We start from the raw sequence: 20,677 nt of genomic DNA, 5'->3' as shown, positions 1-20,677 counted from the left end.
CCCCCACGCCCATTCCCACAGTATATGCATACAAATTGTGGGGCTCTGAGTGTTGATAAAAACACGTAAATTCCAAGCAGCATACTGATTAAATTATATATTTTAATATTATATGTGTACAATGAACTTGACTGTTATTGGTATTTAGTGTCAAAATGTTGAGCATCTTAACTATAACACACTAAAAGAAATGTAAATATTATTAACAAAGGTGCTTTTGCTCTGTTTGACAATACGTATCTTGCTATGTACTTTCCTCTCAGCCTCTCTCTGTGGTGGAAGTAGTTAATGCATAAGGCTTGTACCTAGAACGTTGGGGTTTCGAACCCATCCTAAGATGACAACATTCTTAACATCTAATACTGTTTATATAGTTCAAAATTGTTGTGATGAAAAAAAAAAAAACGTAACTGTCAACCCCCCCCCCTTGCCCAAAACCAGGACAGGGTTTTTAAAACATAGAACTCTCGGGACAGTTGGAGAGAGGACTGAATCCCGGGACAGTGACGTCTGGTCACCCTATCTGAATGCCACAAACCCCACAGTGTCTTCTCGTGCTCCCTCAGCACCAGAGGGGAGCGATTGCCACGTGGTTCCTGTCGTGCTGTATAGCTGTGAATGCCGCTGACCTGCTCTGGCTCCCTCTCAGCACCCCAGGGGAGCAGAGGCCACGCGCCTCTTGTAGCACTGCATCGTGCGTGTCTTGCTTTCTCTCACCTTTCCTGCTTTCCCTCTGCCCTGCAGGAGCCTGGACCACATGGACTCTGTGGAAATCATGCTACCGCCCAAATTCCAGAGCTGGGAGGAAGAGTACAGCCCGATTCCTGAAGGCATCAACGAATCCAGCTGTATGGACCAGGTGAGTGACGATCCCGCCCACACAGGGGACCTAGGGGGCGGGGGTGAAGCAGGACAATGTTTCTGTGTTTGTATAGCGTTCGTGCAGCAAGCCACTTCAAAAGGATTGGGAAAGTGCGCAGATGGAGAAGGGAAGGTTGGTCAGAGGAGGTCATGGAAGACAGAGAACAGATTAGGGGCGTAAACCAGATAAAGGCTATAGGTAGGCCAGAGTGGGTAGAAAGTTATCTCTCTATGGTACTTCACATATTCAGGTTTGCAGTAGCGGAGGATGGGGGCGTTCCAGAGGTTGGACCCGTATATGTACAGACATAGGGCCTCATTACGAGGAAGGTGGTAGGGGGTTAACGGGGCCGGTAGAGCTGCCGGCCCGTTAACCCCCTACCGCCTAATTACAAGGTCTCCTCGCGAGACCGGCTAAGGACGCCTGGTAAAACCAGGCATCCTTTGTGGGTCCCGCGAGCAGACCAGGATGCTAACAACGGGCCCGTCATTAACGGGCTTGTTGTTTGCATCCTCCCCATTCCCATTGAGCCCTATGGGGGCTCAAATGGGAATGGGGATGTACCGGGTCCGGGTTCCCTGAATGAGGAAATACCGGGCCCTCCAGGGTCGGAATGGCCCGGTACTTCCCCATTTAGGGAACCCGGACCCGGTACCCGGAATGGGGTAGCCATGCTGCAAAAAGCAGCATGGTTACTTCCATTCTCGTAATGAGGCCCATAGCTTCCAAATTCGCTCATTTCTTTGCTGGTGCCTTCAGACCGTATCAATTTTGCACGATGCACGCTGGGACTTTTAGGCCTGTGATTTCAAAGTGTAAAAGGAAAATAGAAGTCCCAGCACGCAGTGCGTGTAACCAGGAATGGCGGGCGGCTTCCTGCATGACGTTGGGACACTTTGCTTCTGTGTGCAGAGACCTACCCGAAATTCTTGAACTTCACATCATGACATAATAGATTATTTTGGGCCACAGGTTATTTATCTAAGCGTTTAATTGAATTTGTACATGAAACAGAAGGACTATATATGCCCCGAATCACAAACACCAGAAAAAAAGATAAAATCATAAACCCGGGGGAGGGTGGGAATGGGGGGCACAGAGTTTAATAAAATGTGGAGATCTGGCAGAAAAAGTACTTCCCAACTAGGCCTCAGATCTTAGGCGTGTGGCTGGCTGATACTGGAGGCAGTGCTTGCTGAGGTAATCAGCGGTGCCAGCATCCCAAGCATAGGACTTTTGGGTTCCAATTGTTCCTTCACTGGGAGCCAGTGTTTAGCTTTTTATATCAGGGTTTTACTGTAATTTCTCTGTAAGCTTTTTCAGAGCCTAGCAGATTAACATGTACTATTGCGGAATCCAAACAGAACACTGATTTATTTTTAGAACAAATATAATTATTATATAACAAATACAAAAGAAGAAAAGAGAGAAAATGACAGAATGTATATGGTAAGTATCATTTTCTGAATTAGATTTCAAAATGTACCATCAATCTTATATTTCAATATAAGTATGCATATGATTGTAAACCACATTTTCTTCTAATCTCAAACTTCAAGTTTATTATGTTTTTATTACATTTTCATTGCTGAGTCCAATTAATTTATTTTGGTTAGTTGCCTTATTTGTCTTATATTATAGATTATTAGTTTCCATCCCCTGTAATTCATATGGCCTTATTTTGTTAATATGATTAATGATAATATCAATTAATATTTACTCAGTAACCATTAAATAATTACTTTTAAATATATTATTCCCATTTACAATTCATTTTATTTCTTAAGTCAAAAAAAATAGGTAGGCTATATTAATGCACTTAATAATTAAATAGATGTGTATTTCTAGTCTGGTCAATTGTATTTTTAATAAATCACTCTTCAGAATACTTTGTAGCTAAGCATTTAAAATCGTAAAGATGTTTGTTCCAAAAAGTATCTTCATGTCTTCCAGATGCAGAGAATTTAGAAAAATGAGTTTCTATTGGTTTTAAAGTAATCTCTTACCTAATATTTTGCTGTTAAACCTGTAATCTCTTGAGCTTGTGAACTAATGGAAAACCACAGTATCACAATTGCATGGATAATGGTGTTCCAGTTGGAACCATCACCTGCACTAACCTCATAAAGATAGAAAGTGGGTAATTTGCAAATTCACTCCTTTTGGTACCACTTTACCACCATCTTAGGATGGCAACACTTCACTGGGTCGAATGAAATTCAATTGGAGACATTTCTAATCCAATAATTAATTAATATAGTTGGTACCATGATCTAGTACCATTAAAGAAAATCACATTTTTTTGGGAGTAATGAGAGTTAAAATGGAAGAAAGAAAAGTAGACACTGAACATTAACTGAGCAAAAGCAATCAAAGGCAATCCTTTTTTCAATTCAACTGAACATGGACTGAATAAGGATCATGAATTAAGCACCTACTTAGTAATGATGAAATGGAAAAGGCAGAACCAGTAACAATGTTCCAGTATGTGAACTTCCCATATCAGATTTGGTTTGGAAATCCAATAGCTTTCCCAGATTTAGAGTCTGTTTTGACTTACTTGCTGGAGAGTTGTGAACGCCTCTGAAGTGTATGAGAATGGCCCTGCCTGTCCTACCCCTTGGCAAGCAAGGGATTATGGGAGCAATGTAGGAATACAGGGATCACAAAGACATTGGGTGGGGACTTACGAGAAGACTGCCTTTGGACGATGCGTTCCTAATAGTTTTGAGAGATATTGTGGGATCGGAGCTGCATAATTGGTTGTATAATACTTTTTAGTTCTGACCAACGGATTGTTTGCAATCTCTATGGTGATCTCGGCACATCACTCGGTCTGCGGGAAGGTTTCACTTTTGCTATTTTGTGTTCAGTCCACTGCCATGGATCTGCACCCATTCCGATGTGCCGAATCCTGCCTTTGTCATTTTTTAAGGGGGGATCTTTCCCTTAGCTTGATTTTCCCCTTTTTTGCCCACTACTGCCCCCCTAAAGCCCATTATGCCCTATTCCTTCACTCTGTTCTACCCTTCTTTTTGGGGGGCACAGTGGATATTTTGCATTAATGTGCTTTGTTGTGCTTCTAACACAGTGATTCACGCTTGTGATTCTGCAAGGTGAGGATCGTGCAGGTTCCCCAGTGGGTATGGCATTTCATCAATATCGGATCATGTGTGTCCACTTATGCATTCAGGCCTGGACAGACTTCAAGCTGCACAGTTAAGAGCATGAGTCCTTCCACCCTACACTAGTGCCTGGTGGAAGAGACACATCGCATGGCAAGGCTTGAATGAGAAGAGCCTGGCAAATGTTCTACAGGTTTCAGATCAGGTAAGGCCACCACCTTCAGTGGTGGACAGCCGGGGAGTCCTCAACTCTCCAGAAAATGCTCTCCCACTGCCCCTGTACTCCACACCGACCTATGCATTAAAAGAAAACCGCATTTAAACTGCCAGGTTGTCTAACTATGGATCTCGAGGGACGGAATCCTGACGGTTTTCAGGATATCCCTCCTTAATATTTATGAGGACAAATTTGCATACATTTAGAATCACTGTATGCCAATTTATCTCGTGAATATTAATTAGGGGTATCCTGAAAACATGGCATGGATCTGGCCCTTGAGGCCTGGAGTTGGACAAAAGGAACTGGACTCTGGGGGAAATCAGAAATCTAAGAATCAACAAAATAGGCAATAACGCAAAATGCTATGTCTTATACAAGCTGCACTGTTCATGGCATGCCTGTTGTTCTCATTCCGCCGTTGGCAGTGCCGTCTTAAAGCTCACTCACGGTAGGTGCATTTCAGTCCCTTATGGCTTCTCAAACCTCTTTGTGCATGCTGCGTTGTGCCATAATCTGAGCTCCTATGTGAATGCACCCTGGGGTGGCCTGTCCATGGGTCCGTGCAGAAGGGATGTGACCAAGCAGTTTAGGCTGGACTGCAACTTTTGTTGTGGGATCAAACCTAATTTGCATATGGTCTTTCCACTTTTGTAATGGCTTGGCAGGAAAAGAACGATGGTCTGGAGGGTTGCTGTCAGGTTTCGCCCATGGAAATTGTCGCAGTCTTGAATACATTAACGTTATCTACTAGAACCGGAGTTGTCGGTCTAGTCTCCTACCAAGATGGCTGCTGTTTGTATATCTTTGGGCCACGCCCCTTGTACAGCGCATTGTATCCGTCATTCTCCTTTGGACCACGCTGCTGTGTTTTTCGCAGTTCACTCTTAGAGTTTCCTCCGTGCCGGTTGCTAACCGGCTTTCCACCCTTGTCGATCTTGGTGCAGTCTTGTGCCACCTCTCTCTCTCTTGACTGCAAGTGCTTGCTTGCTTTGTGTCTCTTTCGCTTGTCTTTCGCGCTGTGTTTCACCGGCGAATTCTGCTTTCCTTTTCCGCTTACCTGTCCTTTCCTTTCAGCGCTCCTTGCGTTTCACTCTCAGCTTCCGCAAGGCTTTTAACAGTTGCGTTATACTTTACTTACCTGCTTCCTGTTAATGTCTTTTCCGTATTCTAGCGCCTCTCTCTACCGCTGTCATTAGTATCGACCACACTTTACTTACCTGTCTTCTATCCTGTTTAATTTTCACTTACCGCATTTCACTCTTCAACCGCTACCGTTACTCCAACTTCCATTTCTCCCTTTTTAGGAACTCTTTTCTGTTCGTAGTACGTTGTCATTATTTCTTCCTTCTTGGCTTGAGCAAGACTTCCACTCCGGACCGGCTGACCTTCCGTATCTGAATAAGGGTGTGGTTAGCCTTTTCAGCCTCCAGTTGTTCTATCTTTTTAAGATAGACTTTACTACTCTCTTTGGACTTCTGAATCCGAGAATCCTTCAGCTTCAAGTATCCACCCCAATGGAGCACACACATTACCATCAGAAAAGACTTCTTCTTGGAGCTTCTATTGGTTACATCCAAAAGACACTTTCCGTTGGATCTATTAGCAGGGTTTTTTGTTGCATCTGCTTTTTCCCTGGTCTGGGGTTTGGCTCCTCAGAGTTCCCCATTGACAGGTACCAATCCTGCCATGGTGGCCTCAGAGGGAGCCAGACTCTACATGCATGAAAAGAAAGAAAGAAGGCCAAAGGAAAAGAAGGAAGCAGACCCAAAGAAGACACGCAGAAAGAAGCTGTCAGAACACAAGGGCAGCTCTTCTGAAGCTAGAGGTGAGGAGGAGGTTCGGGAGGGTAGGATACAGTCAGACAGTTGCCCAGAGCAATGCCAGAGGTTCAGATTAATTCTAAATCTTGTAGCCATTACCTCTTTTGTTTTGTTTTCCATAGGTCCTGCCAGCGGCCCCGAGATCTCTTCACACAGCAGTGTTAACACTAGGCTCGGGCCAGCCCCTACCAAGCTTCCAGTGAAGGTCCTCCACATGGGTCCACCCTCAGAGACTTTCCATGACACCCTGCTCCTTTCCAAGACTGCTCGTTGAGTAGTGGAACTTCCCCGACACACTGCACACCTGGCCTTCTAGACCCTCCGGCTTGCAATTGAACATGATCAAACCCTTTGCTCGATTCATTGTCACAGGCTGGATTGGGCAAGTCCCTCACAACACTTATAATAATGGCCCTCTGCTCCTCAGCCGATGCTCCACCCCATAGCATTCTGAGCTCAGGGATCCTGGGACCCTTGTCACCAGAGATGAAGCATTCTAGTTTGTGAGATGACGGTACTGTTGAAATCGCGTGCAAAGGATAACTGCCTTGTGTTTTTTGTCCTACTCAAGGCCTTTTGCTTGGATGCATTTGTGTATGGCAGACGACTTTAAATGTAACAAACGTTTTCAGAAATGTTATATACCACCTTAGGGTGGCTGATTGGGTCTCAGGTTTTCTTGCCAGTCACTTTGCTTGCCGCATTTTGCGGGGGTGATCACTTTCACGCCTTTCTGCCGAGTTACCTTGCCTACTGCATCGCTTGGGGGTGGTGGGTTTCCAGGTGCCTTCCCAGTTACCTTAACTGCCACACTGTGGGGGCATTCTGTTGCCAAGGTTTCTTCCCAGTTATCCAGTCTGCCACATTCTGGTAATCGGGTGCCAGGGTCTCCTCTCAGTTACCCTGCCTGCTGGTTTCTGTACACTTTGCATATGTAGTGTTTGGTATTTGGCAGATGGAGGTAGGGGGCCTTTTCACAGTCAATTTTGTTGGGTATGGTGGTTCCCTTTATAACTAGTGTGTCTTCCTTCAAAAGGAAGAGTGACAGTTATCAAAGAAAAGAGAAAAAGCGGATGGATGTTTTTTCTGGGTGTTGTAGAGGCCGGGTCTGAAGGGCCCTTTCTAGCCTTGGTGGGGGACAGGACGTGTTGAGTGTGGTGTGTTGGCTGGGGTTATATTTGCAGTGTTCTTTTTTTTGGAGCTATTGACTGAAAACTCTCATGGGCACTCTTGTCTTGACAATGGTCAGGCCATTGTTCCGGTCTTGGCATAGACTGTGTGTTAGTGATGAGGAGTCTGAGCTCTGCATCATCAATACAATAAAAGTAGAGGAGATTGCGATTGAGGGATGGGCAGAAGAAGATTTTGAAGAAGGCGTATGACAGGCAGCCACTGTTTTAAATGGGCCAGGGCTCGCTGCAGCAGAGCCCTGAAAGTCTACAAAAACTGCCCCTAGGCCAGGCCTCCCTCAGTCCCCCACAAATTATCACCCAACATGCAAACAGGGAACTTGTGCTAGTTTACAAAAGAAGGGAGGGATCCAGAAATTATCAAGCCATGAAAGGAATATGTGCAGGAAAACAAGAAGCCTTCCTCTGCTCAAGCAGGACAGCCAAGCCTCCCACCTTAAGGCTGAGACTTTCAGTTTTAGTAAATATGGGTCAAGATGGGGAAATAGCATTGCAGGCTTGAATCACTGCCACATACATATTTGTGAAACATAAACATGTCTGTCATTCTTATGTTCCCACAATACTCTTTGATTTTATGCAAAGCAGCCAATAGCCCAAATTGGTCCTATTTGCTTCCCGCCCCATTCTCATAGGTAATTTCAGAGCTGGCTTAAGATATGTGGGGGCTTGTGGGGATCCATTTCAAAATGATCTACCCCTCTTCCAGATTACCCCTCTCTGAGGCAGCTGTGTGGTGGCATACATTATAATAGAGATGTTCTCTAATGCAAACTTTAATGAGGGAGCTCCCTGGGTTTACCAGTGAGGCTCCATAACAAAAGCCCCACCTTGAACTTCAGTATTCCCCAAGTATTTTGCCTGCCTCGCACCAAAGAGCTGAATGCAGGGTAAAACATGTCAGTAATAAGTTACCACTCTTTAAAGAGGTCGGTCTTTGGCCAGCAAATGCACATTTAAAGTGACACAGCTTTTAGTTTGGGCACACTGAGACCTCCTTAGAGAATATAGGGTTACAATCAGCCCACATCGGGGGGGCTCCATTCTGTGGTAAAATCCTGGATAAAGCAATGGAGGGAGGAGGGCAAGTGAGAGATTATCAATGGACAGATGTATTGGCCTCTATACGGCGCAACAAAGAAAGACAGCCGGCTAAGCTGAAACCACAACTGACCACTGAACAAGGGCTGTTAATTTGGCCCTGACATCAGGCCTGGGTGATTTATTTGCAATATGAAGGTAATGTACTCACGGATAATGTTATTTATTTACAGACAGCGTTTTAATTACGAACTGAGCAAGAGCGAGATGTATTTACAATATGCAGATTGGATGCAATCAAGACCACCTGAGACAATGCTAAGTGACCCAAAAGGCATGTTTGAAGTGCCTCGTGATGCATTGTTTGGGTCTGGCAATCCCTTGCTTAAGGCACCTACTCCTCCTTTAGGCCTTGCCTGCCTGTCTGCTGTATGCAACCCTGAGTGAGTGGCAGCTCTGTGAAGTCCTCATGTGAATGTTCGATGGGAAGGTTCTCAGTCTGACAGGCAGTTGCTGCCATCTTTGCTGGGTGAGGATGCCCTCTCCCTCTGCTCCCATCTGTCTCATTAATGTACCTGTATGTCTACAATAAAGGAACTTCAGAAGACGCCTCCTTGCTATCCCTGGTCTCCCAGACCGTGGAATATTACACTGGCAATGAGCTGGAGACGGACCCATGCTACCCGAACCCCAGAAACAGAAGACGCCGTGTGAGGGGAAGCACTCAGCCTCCTACATGAGTCAACAAAAAGAGGGGTGCCACCTGTGCCCTCGACCCACTGGCCTCAATTATACAAGAACTCTGGCACCAGACTGTGTCACAAGACAATGGAATGTGCTAGAATTAGCAAACAGAGCATTATCCGTGTCCTGCTCCCTTGATGCAAAGCTCATCAACGCAATCAGCTGGCTGCCGGGCATGTTCCATCTCAGCCCTGCTGGCCTCATTGAAGGCACGCTTATGGCTTGCTCCCTGGACGGCCAGAGCTGCACATCCTGCCCAGTGCTGCAGTGTACCCAAAGGTGAGCCCTGCCCTGCCGCATCCTTGCCCCTGCACAGCACTGCGCCCAGCTAAACTGTAATATGACACATTAAAGGTGCAGGGCACTCTGAGAACTGTTTTCACTGGTTAGCCTAAGCCAGTGGTATTCAAACGTTTTGATGCAGTGCCCCCGTTTCGGTCAAAATATTGCTGCCGAGCCCCCCTTCAGTAAAAATTGTGTTGTCAGGCCGCCAGATGCCATATCTGCTTATATTTCCTTTTGAAAGCAGTCACCGTTCTCTGTTTTTGAGGAGTTTTGTCCCCCCCCCACCCCCAGCCTCCTGCTGCACCCCCTACGGGGGGCGCCCCACAATTTGAAGACCACTAGCCCAAGCTTTCATCACAGTGTTACTTCATGCGGAACTGCTGTGAGACTGCGGCCTGCAACACTGCGCTAATGCGTCTGGGCAATGGTGCTGTCTTCTTGTAGAGCTTCCTGGGACTCCAGGCGCTAGACACCATGGGCCATGCTCTTAGCATGAGCACTGTTTCTCTTCAAATGTCCTTTCCTCTAACATGTCACCCACGGGCCAGACCTCAAGCACACATCGAAGAGCACACTCTCTTTCCCATTCACTGAACCTTTTCTCTGGACTCCGAGCCACAGGTCGCAGCCATTGTGATGTCACCTCTTGTGTACTTTACCCGTCAATGACAAAGGCGGCCGCTGACTTTCGCCTATAACCAGCCCTGCAATTTACACTTCTGCATCAAGAAATCAAACCTGCAATTTACACTTCTGCATCAAGCAATCGATCCTGCAATTTACACTTCTGCAATGAGGAGCCCGCCCTGCAATTTGCACTTCTGGAATGAACAACATGCCCTGCAATTTACACTTATGCAACAAGCAATCGACCCTGCAATTTACACTTCTGCAATGAGGAGCCCGCCCTGCAATTTGCACTTCTGCAATGAGCAGCCAGTCCTGCGCTGCAATTTACACTTCTGCAATGAGCAACCCGCCCTGCAATTGACACTTATGCCAGGAGCAGGCAGCCCAGCAATTTACACTCCAGCACTGCAATTTAAACTTCTGGAATGAGCAACAACCTCTGCAATGTACACTTCTGCAATGAGTAGCCCGCCCTGCAATTTACACTTCTGGAATGAGCAACATGCCTTGTAATTTACACTTCTGCAACAAGCAGCCCACCTTGCAATGTACACTTTTGCAACGAGCAACCCGCCCTGCAATTTACACTTCTGGAATGAGCAACAGACATTGCCATTTACACTTCTGGAAAGAGCAACAGGCCATGCAATGTACACTTCTGCAATGCGCAGCCCGTCCTGCAATGTACACTTCTGCAACGAGCATCCCACTCTGGAATGTATACTTCTGCAACGAGCAGCCAGCCCAGCAATTTACACTTCTGCAATTAGCAGCCGGCCCTGCAACTTACACTGCTGCAATCAGCTACAGGACCTGAAATGTACAATTCAGTAACGAGCAGCCAGCCCTGCAATTTACATGTATGCAACAAAAAGCTGGCCCGGCGATTTACACTTCTGCATTAAGCAACTAGCCCTGCAATGTACACGTCTGCAACAAGCAACCAGTCCTGCAATTTAAACTTCTGCAACACGCAACCCGCTCTGCAATTTACACTTCTGCAACAAGCAAATTGTCATTGAGTATCTTTTTGAATGTTCACTCACTATACCTTGCGGCATTTCCCCTGATGGACAAAACAGCCCTATGGGCTAGACAGACCAAGTTTCCTTATCTCAGGGCTGCTGGCATTTCTCTTCAGTGATAGGCATGGCCTTTTGGAGGCCGCCGCATTAGAGCACAGTGGCAGTGCATTTACCAATCTTTACTGCAGTCAGTAGTGAGACCTATTCAGCCAATGTAATCGCAAGACTTTTGAGGCACTTCTCCAATGTTCGTCCCCATAACAATGTATTCTCTTGCTTCCTAATGTATTTACGCCCAGAGGCGTTGCTAGGTGGTGTCTGAGGGGGCTATAGCCCCGGGTCTTTTGGTTGTAAGCCAGGGATAGAAGCTCCGGGGCTACAACCAAAAGACTAGCTAGCCCTGAGTCCCGACAGTCCCGACACTAGCCTAGCCCCAGGTCTTTTCCAGACCTAGCAACACCACCGTTTATGCCTTCACGTTTTGGTTAGGATAGCCTTTCATTATACACTAGCGAATGTGCATCACCTGCAATGAAACAATTTCGGTGCACTCGTGTGTTGGCCACATTATCTACATTGCCTGTACAAAGGACAGGGTGCTTCACGCACGTCGACCTACACGCGACCATTGCAGTTCTTGAGCACATTCGAAGTCTCTCACTTCCGGGAATGCGCACGCACTTATTCTGTAAAGACTTCCTGCTTCTCTGCTGCTACCCGTTTCTACATGAAATCTTGTGCATGTGTATACACGTGTCTCATCATGACACACGTGGGCACGTCCTCATTACATTTCTGAGTGCATTGCTATACTCCTTACATGCATGACGCATTTTCTTTTTGAGTTCTCCGCACATGCGCACATGCTTCTTCACGCATACTGGTGTATATTGGACAGGCACCCTGGTTCAGCAGTGTTCCTACGCACAGACGCATTCGTGCACGTACGTGCATCTGTTGCACAGGCAACCCAGTACAGCAGCATTATTATGGTGTTCATACAGCAGCAGCAATGCCGTGCTCTTGCGGGTCACTTCCCTATCACATGGCTTCTGGTCTAACCAGTCACCTCTGAAACCAAAGATCCTTCCATGACTGGGGCCAGCCTTCCAGTCATTGCTGGCCCCAGGTCTACCAGCGCCCTGTGCACAATGTTTGGGTGCCCGCACACCGCCTCTCTTGTCCGAAGTGCCCCGGGTAAAATAAAGTGTTGTGCTGCTTCTTGGCGCTAGGGGCCTGGTTTAGGTGGGAAGTTGGCCAGTGGCACGCACGAGGTTCCCGTGGAGCGGCTGCAGCGGCTCACACAGTGCTCTCCATCGCCTTCACTGTCATGTAAAGTGTCAGTCAATGACTTTCCATTACTGAGTGACTCACTAATAGAAAGTAATTGACACTTTACATCGAGCCGCTGCAGATAAAGGGCCCTGCCGGCTCACACAATGTAACGTGTCATATAGTTTAAATGCTACTTTATACTGTGTGAGCTGGCAGCGCCCCTGTGCCACTGCATCACTTGATCGCCTCTTGAGCTGGACTTGCTTCCATATCTCAGGCATCCTTCGCCGCCTTCATTCGCTCGCCCTTAGCTTGAACAATAACACCATTTTGACTAACCATCACTCTGCTGCAGGTAAGTGAAATTCGCATGCACGCTAATTAATTGTGTTAGACAACGGCCTGCAAAACAAAATAAAAAAATGTATAGTGGTGTGCTGATGTTTTGTTCTAGTCTCAGACTCTAGCTTTCTGAGTTCCAAGAGTCTGATAGTCGTCTTGTACCCTCTTGTTGTGCGATGCTTCCCAGCAGGCGTGCCATCCTCTGTTAGTTGCTTTCCTCTCGCGTGAGGCCCCGAGGACAGTCTACCCTGGGCACACGCACTTTACCATGCTTTCCTTCCTGCTGGCCACGTGGGAGACTTCTCTCATGCTCCATTTCCTCTTTGCTCATTCCTCATGTGGGTAATTCCTGTCACTCCTCCTGCAGTCGCTGTCTCTCTTGCAGTGTCAAATCAAAGGGGGAAGTGGTGTTGTATCCGGCCTTGTCTTCCTGTCTCCTGTATGAAACCGTGGGTGGGTGACAGCTGTGTCGAATCCTTGCGTGAGTGTTCCATGTGAAGGTTCTAAGTCTGACAGTTAAGGACTGTTGCTGCCATCTGTGCTGGGGGAAGTTACCTGGTACCTCTGTTCCCATGTGACTAACTAACCAATAATGGTACTTACCTTCTGAAAACACTCATTTGGGCTTACTCCACAAAATACCCAGACTCGCTTTAAAGTGGAAAAGGTCACTTTAATGTGACAGACCAAAGTTCACAGAAAAACGCTAACCTGTCCCCTGGCCTTACAGACTATCATAAACATTTTTAATAATTCAGCAAACAATTAAATAAATAAACAATATCATTCCCCCACAATTAAATAATTAAATCATATCAAATTCCTCCATTCCTATCCCTTGCTCTTTTCCGTCTCCTTAAAATCCTCTCAACCTTCATTCCTGCTTTCTCCCATCTTCTCCCCGATGGCACGCCCCTCCTTCTTCAATACCTGTTCTCCCCTCTTTGTACCCCCGGGGTAGCCCGTTCGTGCAAAGAGCACCATCCCCTTCCTTTACCACGCTAGCACCCCATTGAGCTTCCCCCACCCCTCCTGCAAAGGGCCTGTCCCCGATGTCCAACCACTTCTTACCCTTGTAAACTCCCCTCTACACCAATCCCCTCCTTCCTATGACCTGCAGTCAGGCTGATCTGCCACATCAGCAACAATAACCTTACAATATATCGCCCCGTCTAATGCCCCAGCCTGTCACACAAAACTACCAGACCCTCTTTCCAGAGGCGTTGGTTTGTGCCAGCTAAGGGGACTATATCATGGGGTCTTTTGGTTGTAGCCCCGGATAGAAGCGCAGGGGTTACAACCAAAAAGATAGCTAGCCCCGAGTCCTGACATTCCCGACATTAGCGTAGCCCCAGATCTTTTCCAGACCTAGCAACACCCCTGCCTCTTTCCCATTCTAGCCCTTACAAAACCCTGTGCTAAAAATGGGGGAAAAAACAAAATTCTACTTAGGGACCAAACCCCCCCCCCAATGATATGCAGAAACAAGGGGAAGGAGGGCGGATACAAACTCTCATCCCAACTGTCACTTGCTCCCAAACCTTCCCTGCCCCTCATATATACTCCTGTGGCACTCTATGCGCAGGCCAGCTCGCTGGCCTGTGCAGCGCCCAAAAAACACCCGGGGGGGGAAACGCTTTCCGTTCCCCACCAGGGCCCCTCTTGTCATCCTTGGCCTCCCATACCTTGAAAAATTACAATCACAGGATATATTATTTGGGTCAAGCAAACCTTTGCTGCCCCTCCTTTAGGTCATGCCCACCTCTTTAACAACCACACACCCTTGTTAGCGCCCCCCTCGATTATATATCCTACTTAGAGCACTGCAGGCAGCCCCGTCCATTTGCCTTCCACTGTCCCTATGCAGCTCAGAGCGAAGCAGGTGACACCCCCCCGCCCCCATTCTTGCTCCTATACTTTTACACGGACCGGAGGCACTCAAAGCGAGAGACACTGAAGATACTGTAAAAAAGGCCAGAGATGAAGGCAAACGCACACACACCAGCTCAAAGCATGTGTTTCTCATCACTTCAGAAGGTCATTATCTGGAGTTTTGGCTGAGCAGCAAATGAAAGCAATGGCCCTAGGGAAGTTGCCCAGGGTCAAACATTGCTTAAAAGAAGATGAGACGGACCCTTTAATACAGCAGGCAAAACAGCCACCAGCACAAAAGGATCTCCTCGCCGAGCCATACCATGCTCTCAAATACCTGGATTACTTACCGGTAATCGTTATTATTCCTAGTACTACTTTTCCTCATCCCAGTACTAAGTCATGAGGTGAGCCACCTCCCACAGGAACCCCTCTTCTATCTTAATTTACTTTAGCCACACCCCCTACTTCTGCCTTAGGACATAATAGCCCCTGAGACACAACAGTAAATAGCACTGCCCGAAAGGCCCTTTCTACAATGGGGGAGGATGAGGTAGGAAACTCATACTGGGACGAGGAAAAGTAGGACTAGCAGTAATGAAGATTACCAGTAAGTAACCAGGCATTACCTCGGTGTCCCTCTTCCTCATCCCAGTACTAAGTCATGAGGTATGCCAAAACCAGGGAGAATGGGCCGAGAACAAAACATAAGAGACGGGACAAGGATATGGAACACGACCAACACCTTTTTATTGAAGCACACACTTCCAGACAGCAGCAACAAAAAACTATTCACAGAAGTCCCAAAAGTCCCTGCTTCCTTATGGTGTGGTAGAACGACCCACTGCCCAGCAGCGGCCGGTCTACACCACTGGTGTGAGGAATGCCTCCCCAGGTTATGCCACAGAGGGGGACAAAGAAGAACAGGAGTCCCTGCCAAAGGCAGGAACAACAAACAACTGTTGTGGGTCAGGAGAGGTGGGCTATTATGCCCGCAGGCAGGAGTAAGGGGTGTGGCTAAAGAGAATTAAGTTAGAGGAGGAGTTCCTGTGGGAGGTGGGTCACCTCATGACTTAGTACTGGGACGAGAAAGAGGGACGTGGAGGTAATGTCGGCTGGCTCCTTTCTCTTGGGCATAGTGCCTAAGGGGTTTGTTGGTTTTTTTAAGGAGCAACATCTTTCTGATTAAGAAAACGAATTTGTGTAGGTTTAAAAAGGGCAAATATCGGGAACATGCAATCCGAGATTACATGAATTCGGCAGATCGATTCCACAAATGCATGCAGCTTAACATTGGGTTTCCTTCATCATCCTTTCCTACATGGCGAGAAGTGCTTCAGGGCTCAAGCAGCATAGCTTCTCTCTTGAGGAATCCGACTACGGAACTGCCCATGATTGGTGATCTTTCCCAAAACCATTTGAGCTTGGGCTCTGGCCTGACCCCCTTCTCGGGCCAGTGCCTGCCCAAAGCAGGCCACGAGCCCCGCTAGCTGCTCGCCCACTCCGACTTAAAACAAAAACGTTGCGAAAGCATTAAAAATAGCTTGCTCGTAATTTCAACATCTGATGATTTTTATCGTCGGTCGGGTGTCAGCTCTCGTACTGTACAGACCCCACTCCAAATCTGTGATGCGTTTACTTGTCATCAAGCCAGGCCTGCTACTCTGCTTGGATGTCAGGCAACAGTAGTACATTTTCAAAGAGTCCCATTTGAACCAAATTGGGGAAATGCTGCCCTGCGCGAAGAGTGCTTTGCTGTTTGTGCTGCAGTCCATTTGATGTTTATGCCATGTACGCTCACTGTTGATGCCATGTTAGTTCAGTGTTGCATACAAATAGAAAATAGTAGTAATAAAAATCGCTAGTTAAAATTCTGCAAGGGATATAATGCTGCACTGCCCAGGAACAGTACATACACTTTATCTTTGGCCGTGGTATTTAAACTTTTGTTATGCTGAGCCCCCCTTGAGCATGAATAATGTTGTTTGTTAGCCTCCCCTCCATAAAATGTGTGTTACCAGCCCACGTACTCCTTTTTCTAAGCCCCCCTCTTTGTGCTGCCATTTCCTGGTCTCGGCCCATGGTGGGGTCCTAGAGCCAGACCTGAGCCCCAGGCTCAGCACCTACCCATGAAATCTCTGACTCCCCCATCTCTACATTTAATCACAATACATGCGTTCGTTCACTCCACAGTAAATTACAATTTGAGCACCTGGGCTCATTTCGAAAAGGGTTTCAGTTTCTAAGATAAAAATAATCAATTTACAGATGTATTCTGGTTGCAATGGCTCGCCCAGGACTGCTTTGGAACAACAGTGCCATCTAGTGACAAATTCATGTACTTATAATTCTGTTCCAATTGGGAACGACTAGCCTGACAGGTGCTTTGACAGGCATAAAGTAGTAATGTTCCCCTTTGATCAGGCGGCCATCTTGGTAAAGATTCTAGTTTCAGTCTCAGATAACATACATGACAGCGAAAGGTCGGACGCTAGTTTTCCTCCAATGTGGAACGTATTCTTGTTTCTTAAAAAAAAAAGATTCGATATCCATGGACATTTCCCTTTTCTGTCCGCGCCCACTGTGCTCAGTCGGGCACTTTCCACCTGCACAATGCCAACATTCAGATGCACCTGGGAGGGATATTTCCACAAGGAAATCGGGAGACGCATATTTCCCCATAGGAATGCATTGGGGCTACAGTTATTTTAGGCGGGAGACTGTGAAAAATAGCAATATTTTTCACTTAAAAATCGGGACTCTCCCGCCTAAATCGGGAGGGTTGGCCTCCATCAGATGATACTAAGCAGTGCCCGGCACGTTAGCAGGTCTGTCACTGGAGGGAACTACTTCCTGTTCTTTAGTAACTTCTTGTTGCCATAAATGCAGTTTATGGTCCTCTTTCTCAGCTGACTATTCACTGGTTTCTGCTCGCACTAACAGTCAAAGTTGTGTCAGCTCAGGCGGTCAACTTGGCAGGCCTTGTCCAGCACGTGCACGCATCCGCAGCCTCTGAATTTAAGCATTGGGATCTCACTGCCCTTCACACCCTTTTCATGGCTCCAGAGGTGAGAAAATAGGGTGTTGGTCCTCATCTAAAGGATGTTATTCCATAGATGCCAACATTTTGCAGCATCTGGGAGGGAGATTTTCTCAAGGAAAGTGGGAGAATTGATATTTCTCATTGGTTTGCATTGGGGTTGGAATTCTTTAAGGAGGGGAAAAAGTAAAAAAAAATAGCAACCATTTTGTTTAAAAAAAAATGGTGTGCCTCCACTCTATATCGGGAGTGTTGGCATGTATTGTTGAAAGCAACATAAAGTGGTCTCTTATGGCAAGCTGCTTTTTTTTGTGGCCTTTTAGCGCACCCAAAAGCTTTCTAATGGTAAACTTTAGGGGTCCTGTGGGATCTTATTTTGTAAGCCCTAAACCTAAGTGAGATGCATAGAAGACATAACACCATGAAATCCTACCTTATCTACCTTTTGACAGCCTAAGTTCTTGGAAATATAATCAACGGAAATAAAGTGTTCCTACCTGGTGTTTTGTAGGTAATCAAAGAGAAATATTTTTAGATCCTACAATGCCTTCTATTATGTCCCTCACAATGTGGAGGGAGTGAGGCCATTGGCTAATGCCCGAGCTATGCGAACCAGTATAGCATACCTCTAAATTCACACACTTTAGGTGGGTGTCACCCGCTTTGGAATGAATTCCTTCTCCCGCCTAGCCTTCTTCACGTCCATTAGTTTCAATGGGCCCTCACCCGCTCAAAATAAAATGTTCCTTTTTCGCCTGCCATGCGGAATTAAAAGATTGAGAGGTATGGTATAGCTTGGGCATTCACCGGATGCTGTGCTCTCTCAGTGTCTCTGCACAGCGCTCTCTGCCATTGCACTCTGGTTTGGACTTTGAGCTTAGTTAGAACATTAGAATGATGGCAGTTCCATTGAAGGCAATGGATTTGCTGAGTGCTATAAGGGCTTGTGCAAGTCTTCAGACCCAACATTCCAATGCTTCTCCTTTGTCTTTCCTTGTTTTAAACAGAACATTCTACAGTAATTGGCTTTAATGGTGTACTAGCAATAATGCCCCCCTCTTCTAGCCATTATAATTATAATTGTTTATTTTTATAACACGCCTAATACCTAAGAGGTTTCTAAGCACGGACCCTGGATTCGAACCTGTGTTTCTTTGCATTGTCTTGCTTCCAAGGCGAGAACGTTGCCACTGAGTTATAATATTGTCACATGGTAACAAATAACACGCCTAATACCGAAGAGGTTTCTAAGCACGGACCCTGGATTCGAACCTGTGTTTCTTTGCATTGTCTTGCTTCCAAGGCGAGAACGTTGCCACTGAGTTATAATATTGTCACATGGTAACATCCCTTGTCGCTTGCTTAAAGGCCCTCACAACCACCGGGCAATGCCCTCAAAATGTGTTGTTATTGTTATGTTGACTTAGACCGCGCACCCCTACGCCCATGTTCATCTTTTTTGATTGGACCATTATCTCTCAAAACCTGTAAGAAACACGTCATGACCCCAACAACATGAAAAACAACCATCTTTATTTATTTTGGTGGTTGATCCAAATAAAAGTAATAACATAAATGGCACAAACAAAACCAGTGCTGGGAATGGGCTGGATTTTCCCTAATCTGGAATCTAGCGAGAAATATTTCTCTGGATTTGGAGAAACTGAAAAATCCACTCCATGCCAGGATCGCTGCCCTTCACTCCAACACAAAAGGACCCTCAGGAAGCATTGGGAGGCACGCGCTGCCAGCACTGCATCTGCCAGTGCCTCTTGAGCTGCTGCGGAGTGTCGCACAGTCGTCACTTAGGACCCAGAAAAGGTTTGCCTGCCAGGCATAGGCACCTGGCGGTGTCCCACTGCCCGCTGTGTGGTAAACAAAAGCAGAGGGAGGCACGCAAAATAAATTAGGGTGTCCACCAGTGTCGCTGTCGAAGAGTCGAGCTTTCCAATTATTTCTTGTCTGCATATTAGGGTTTCCTGTTGTTCTGCTTTGATGACAGCGCACTGCACTGCACCACGGGAATCCAGTTTTCCAGTGACATTTTGCTATGTGGGAGGAAGGAACACTTGCAGAACAACGTGGTAACTTAGATTAGTCATCAGTGATGAGACTGTTATTCAGGCACAGGTAGTAAGTAGCTCGCTCTCTCCTGTGATACACTTGCCAATCCTGCCCCTCTCCTCATTCCTGCTTCTCCACCTCTTCCTTCTCCTGTTCCTACGCCAGCTCCTCTCCTCACTCCTGCTTTCCAAACTCTTCCTGCTCTCCTCATTCTCTCTCTTTCCACACTGGAAGGCCGCTTCTGTTGGCAGCCCCAGTTCATTCTAGTGTTTCTGTACGTTTAATTGGCCTTGAACTCTTGTACCCATCTCCTCCCCTAGCAGGTAGACCCGGCCACTCCTTATCTCCTGTTGAGGTTAATAGCAGTCTATTGAAGTTCGGCCCTTTGCATTATTCCACCATGTTAGAATTAGGCTGTGGAGCTATGCTGGTTTTCATGCTGCCTGACCGGGTCCAGGGTCGGAGTGGGCCATAAAATTGCCTCGTGCACCAATGAAAAAGTGTCCCACAGTTGCAAATGGCAATTCATTCCTTTTGTGACAGACTGTTTGAATAGTACCCAGAGGGGAGTTTTTTGATAAAAATGTGATACAAATTGTTCATTTTAAAGAATATGTATGCAGCAACACTGGTGAACGCTACTAGCCACCTAGTGAAGTAACTCATTAAACTGGCACAATGGCCAAAAAGTGGCCCACTTTGACCCAGAAAAACTGGCCCACACCAGCATTTGGCGTTTTTGGTTTGGCCTGGGCCTATTCAAAGATGGACTCATTCACAGGTCCTTTGTGTATTAGGCTGCCGCTTTTTTAGTGGAAGGGATATGATGCAAAACGTTTTGAATATCTTCCCCTCTGTGGCAAAATGCCATATGTAGCGGTGCATCTGAGCTTTTTTTGCTTTTTAATGTAAAATTATGAGGGTAAATCTGTTTTTTTGAAGTGAGATCTGCTAACCAAATCCCACTTCCATAATGATCCATGATTAAAAAAAAAAAAGAGTCGTGCAGGCATGTAACTCTGCTGGTCCTGTCTACTGATACCTTTCAGTACCAGCCTCGTAGTATGGCCACGTGGCAGTTACAAAGTGAAGTGCATTTCTCCCACCCTCTGATGGAACCGATAGTCCAGGTGTCAAGATCT

General features: G+C 46.5%; 1 protein-coding gene across 2 annotated transcripts in view; it reads left to right on the top strand.

The window, feature by feature from the left end:
• The window catches only part of DLGAP4 (DLG associated protein 4), a 1,951,934-nt gene that overhangs the window by 1,518,921 nt on the left and 412,336 nt on the right, over positions 1–20,677 (top strand). For both annotated transcript variants that reach the window (XM_069652304.1, XM_069652305.1), the window contains one exon: positions 745–859. In XM_069652304.1, coding sequence (XP_069508405.1) covers positions 745–859 — 115 coding nt within the window. The remainder of the gene's footprint in view (positions 1–744; positions 860–20,677) is intronic.

The sequence above is a fragment of the Ambystoma mexicanum genome, chromosome 3p (genome assembly GCF_040938575.1).
Source record: "Ambystoma mexicanum isolate Mex_15411 chromosome 3p, UKY_AmexF1_1, whole genome shotgun sequence".
NCBI classification, from domain to species: Eukaryota; Metazoa; Chordata; class Amphibia; order Caudata; family Ambystomatidae; genus Ambystoma; species Ambystoma mexicanum.
Note: the sequence above shows the minus strand (reverse complement) of the source record. Positions and strands in the feature narration are given on the sequence as shown.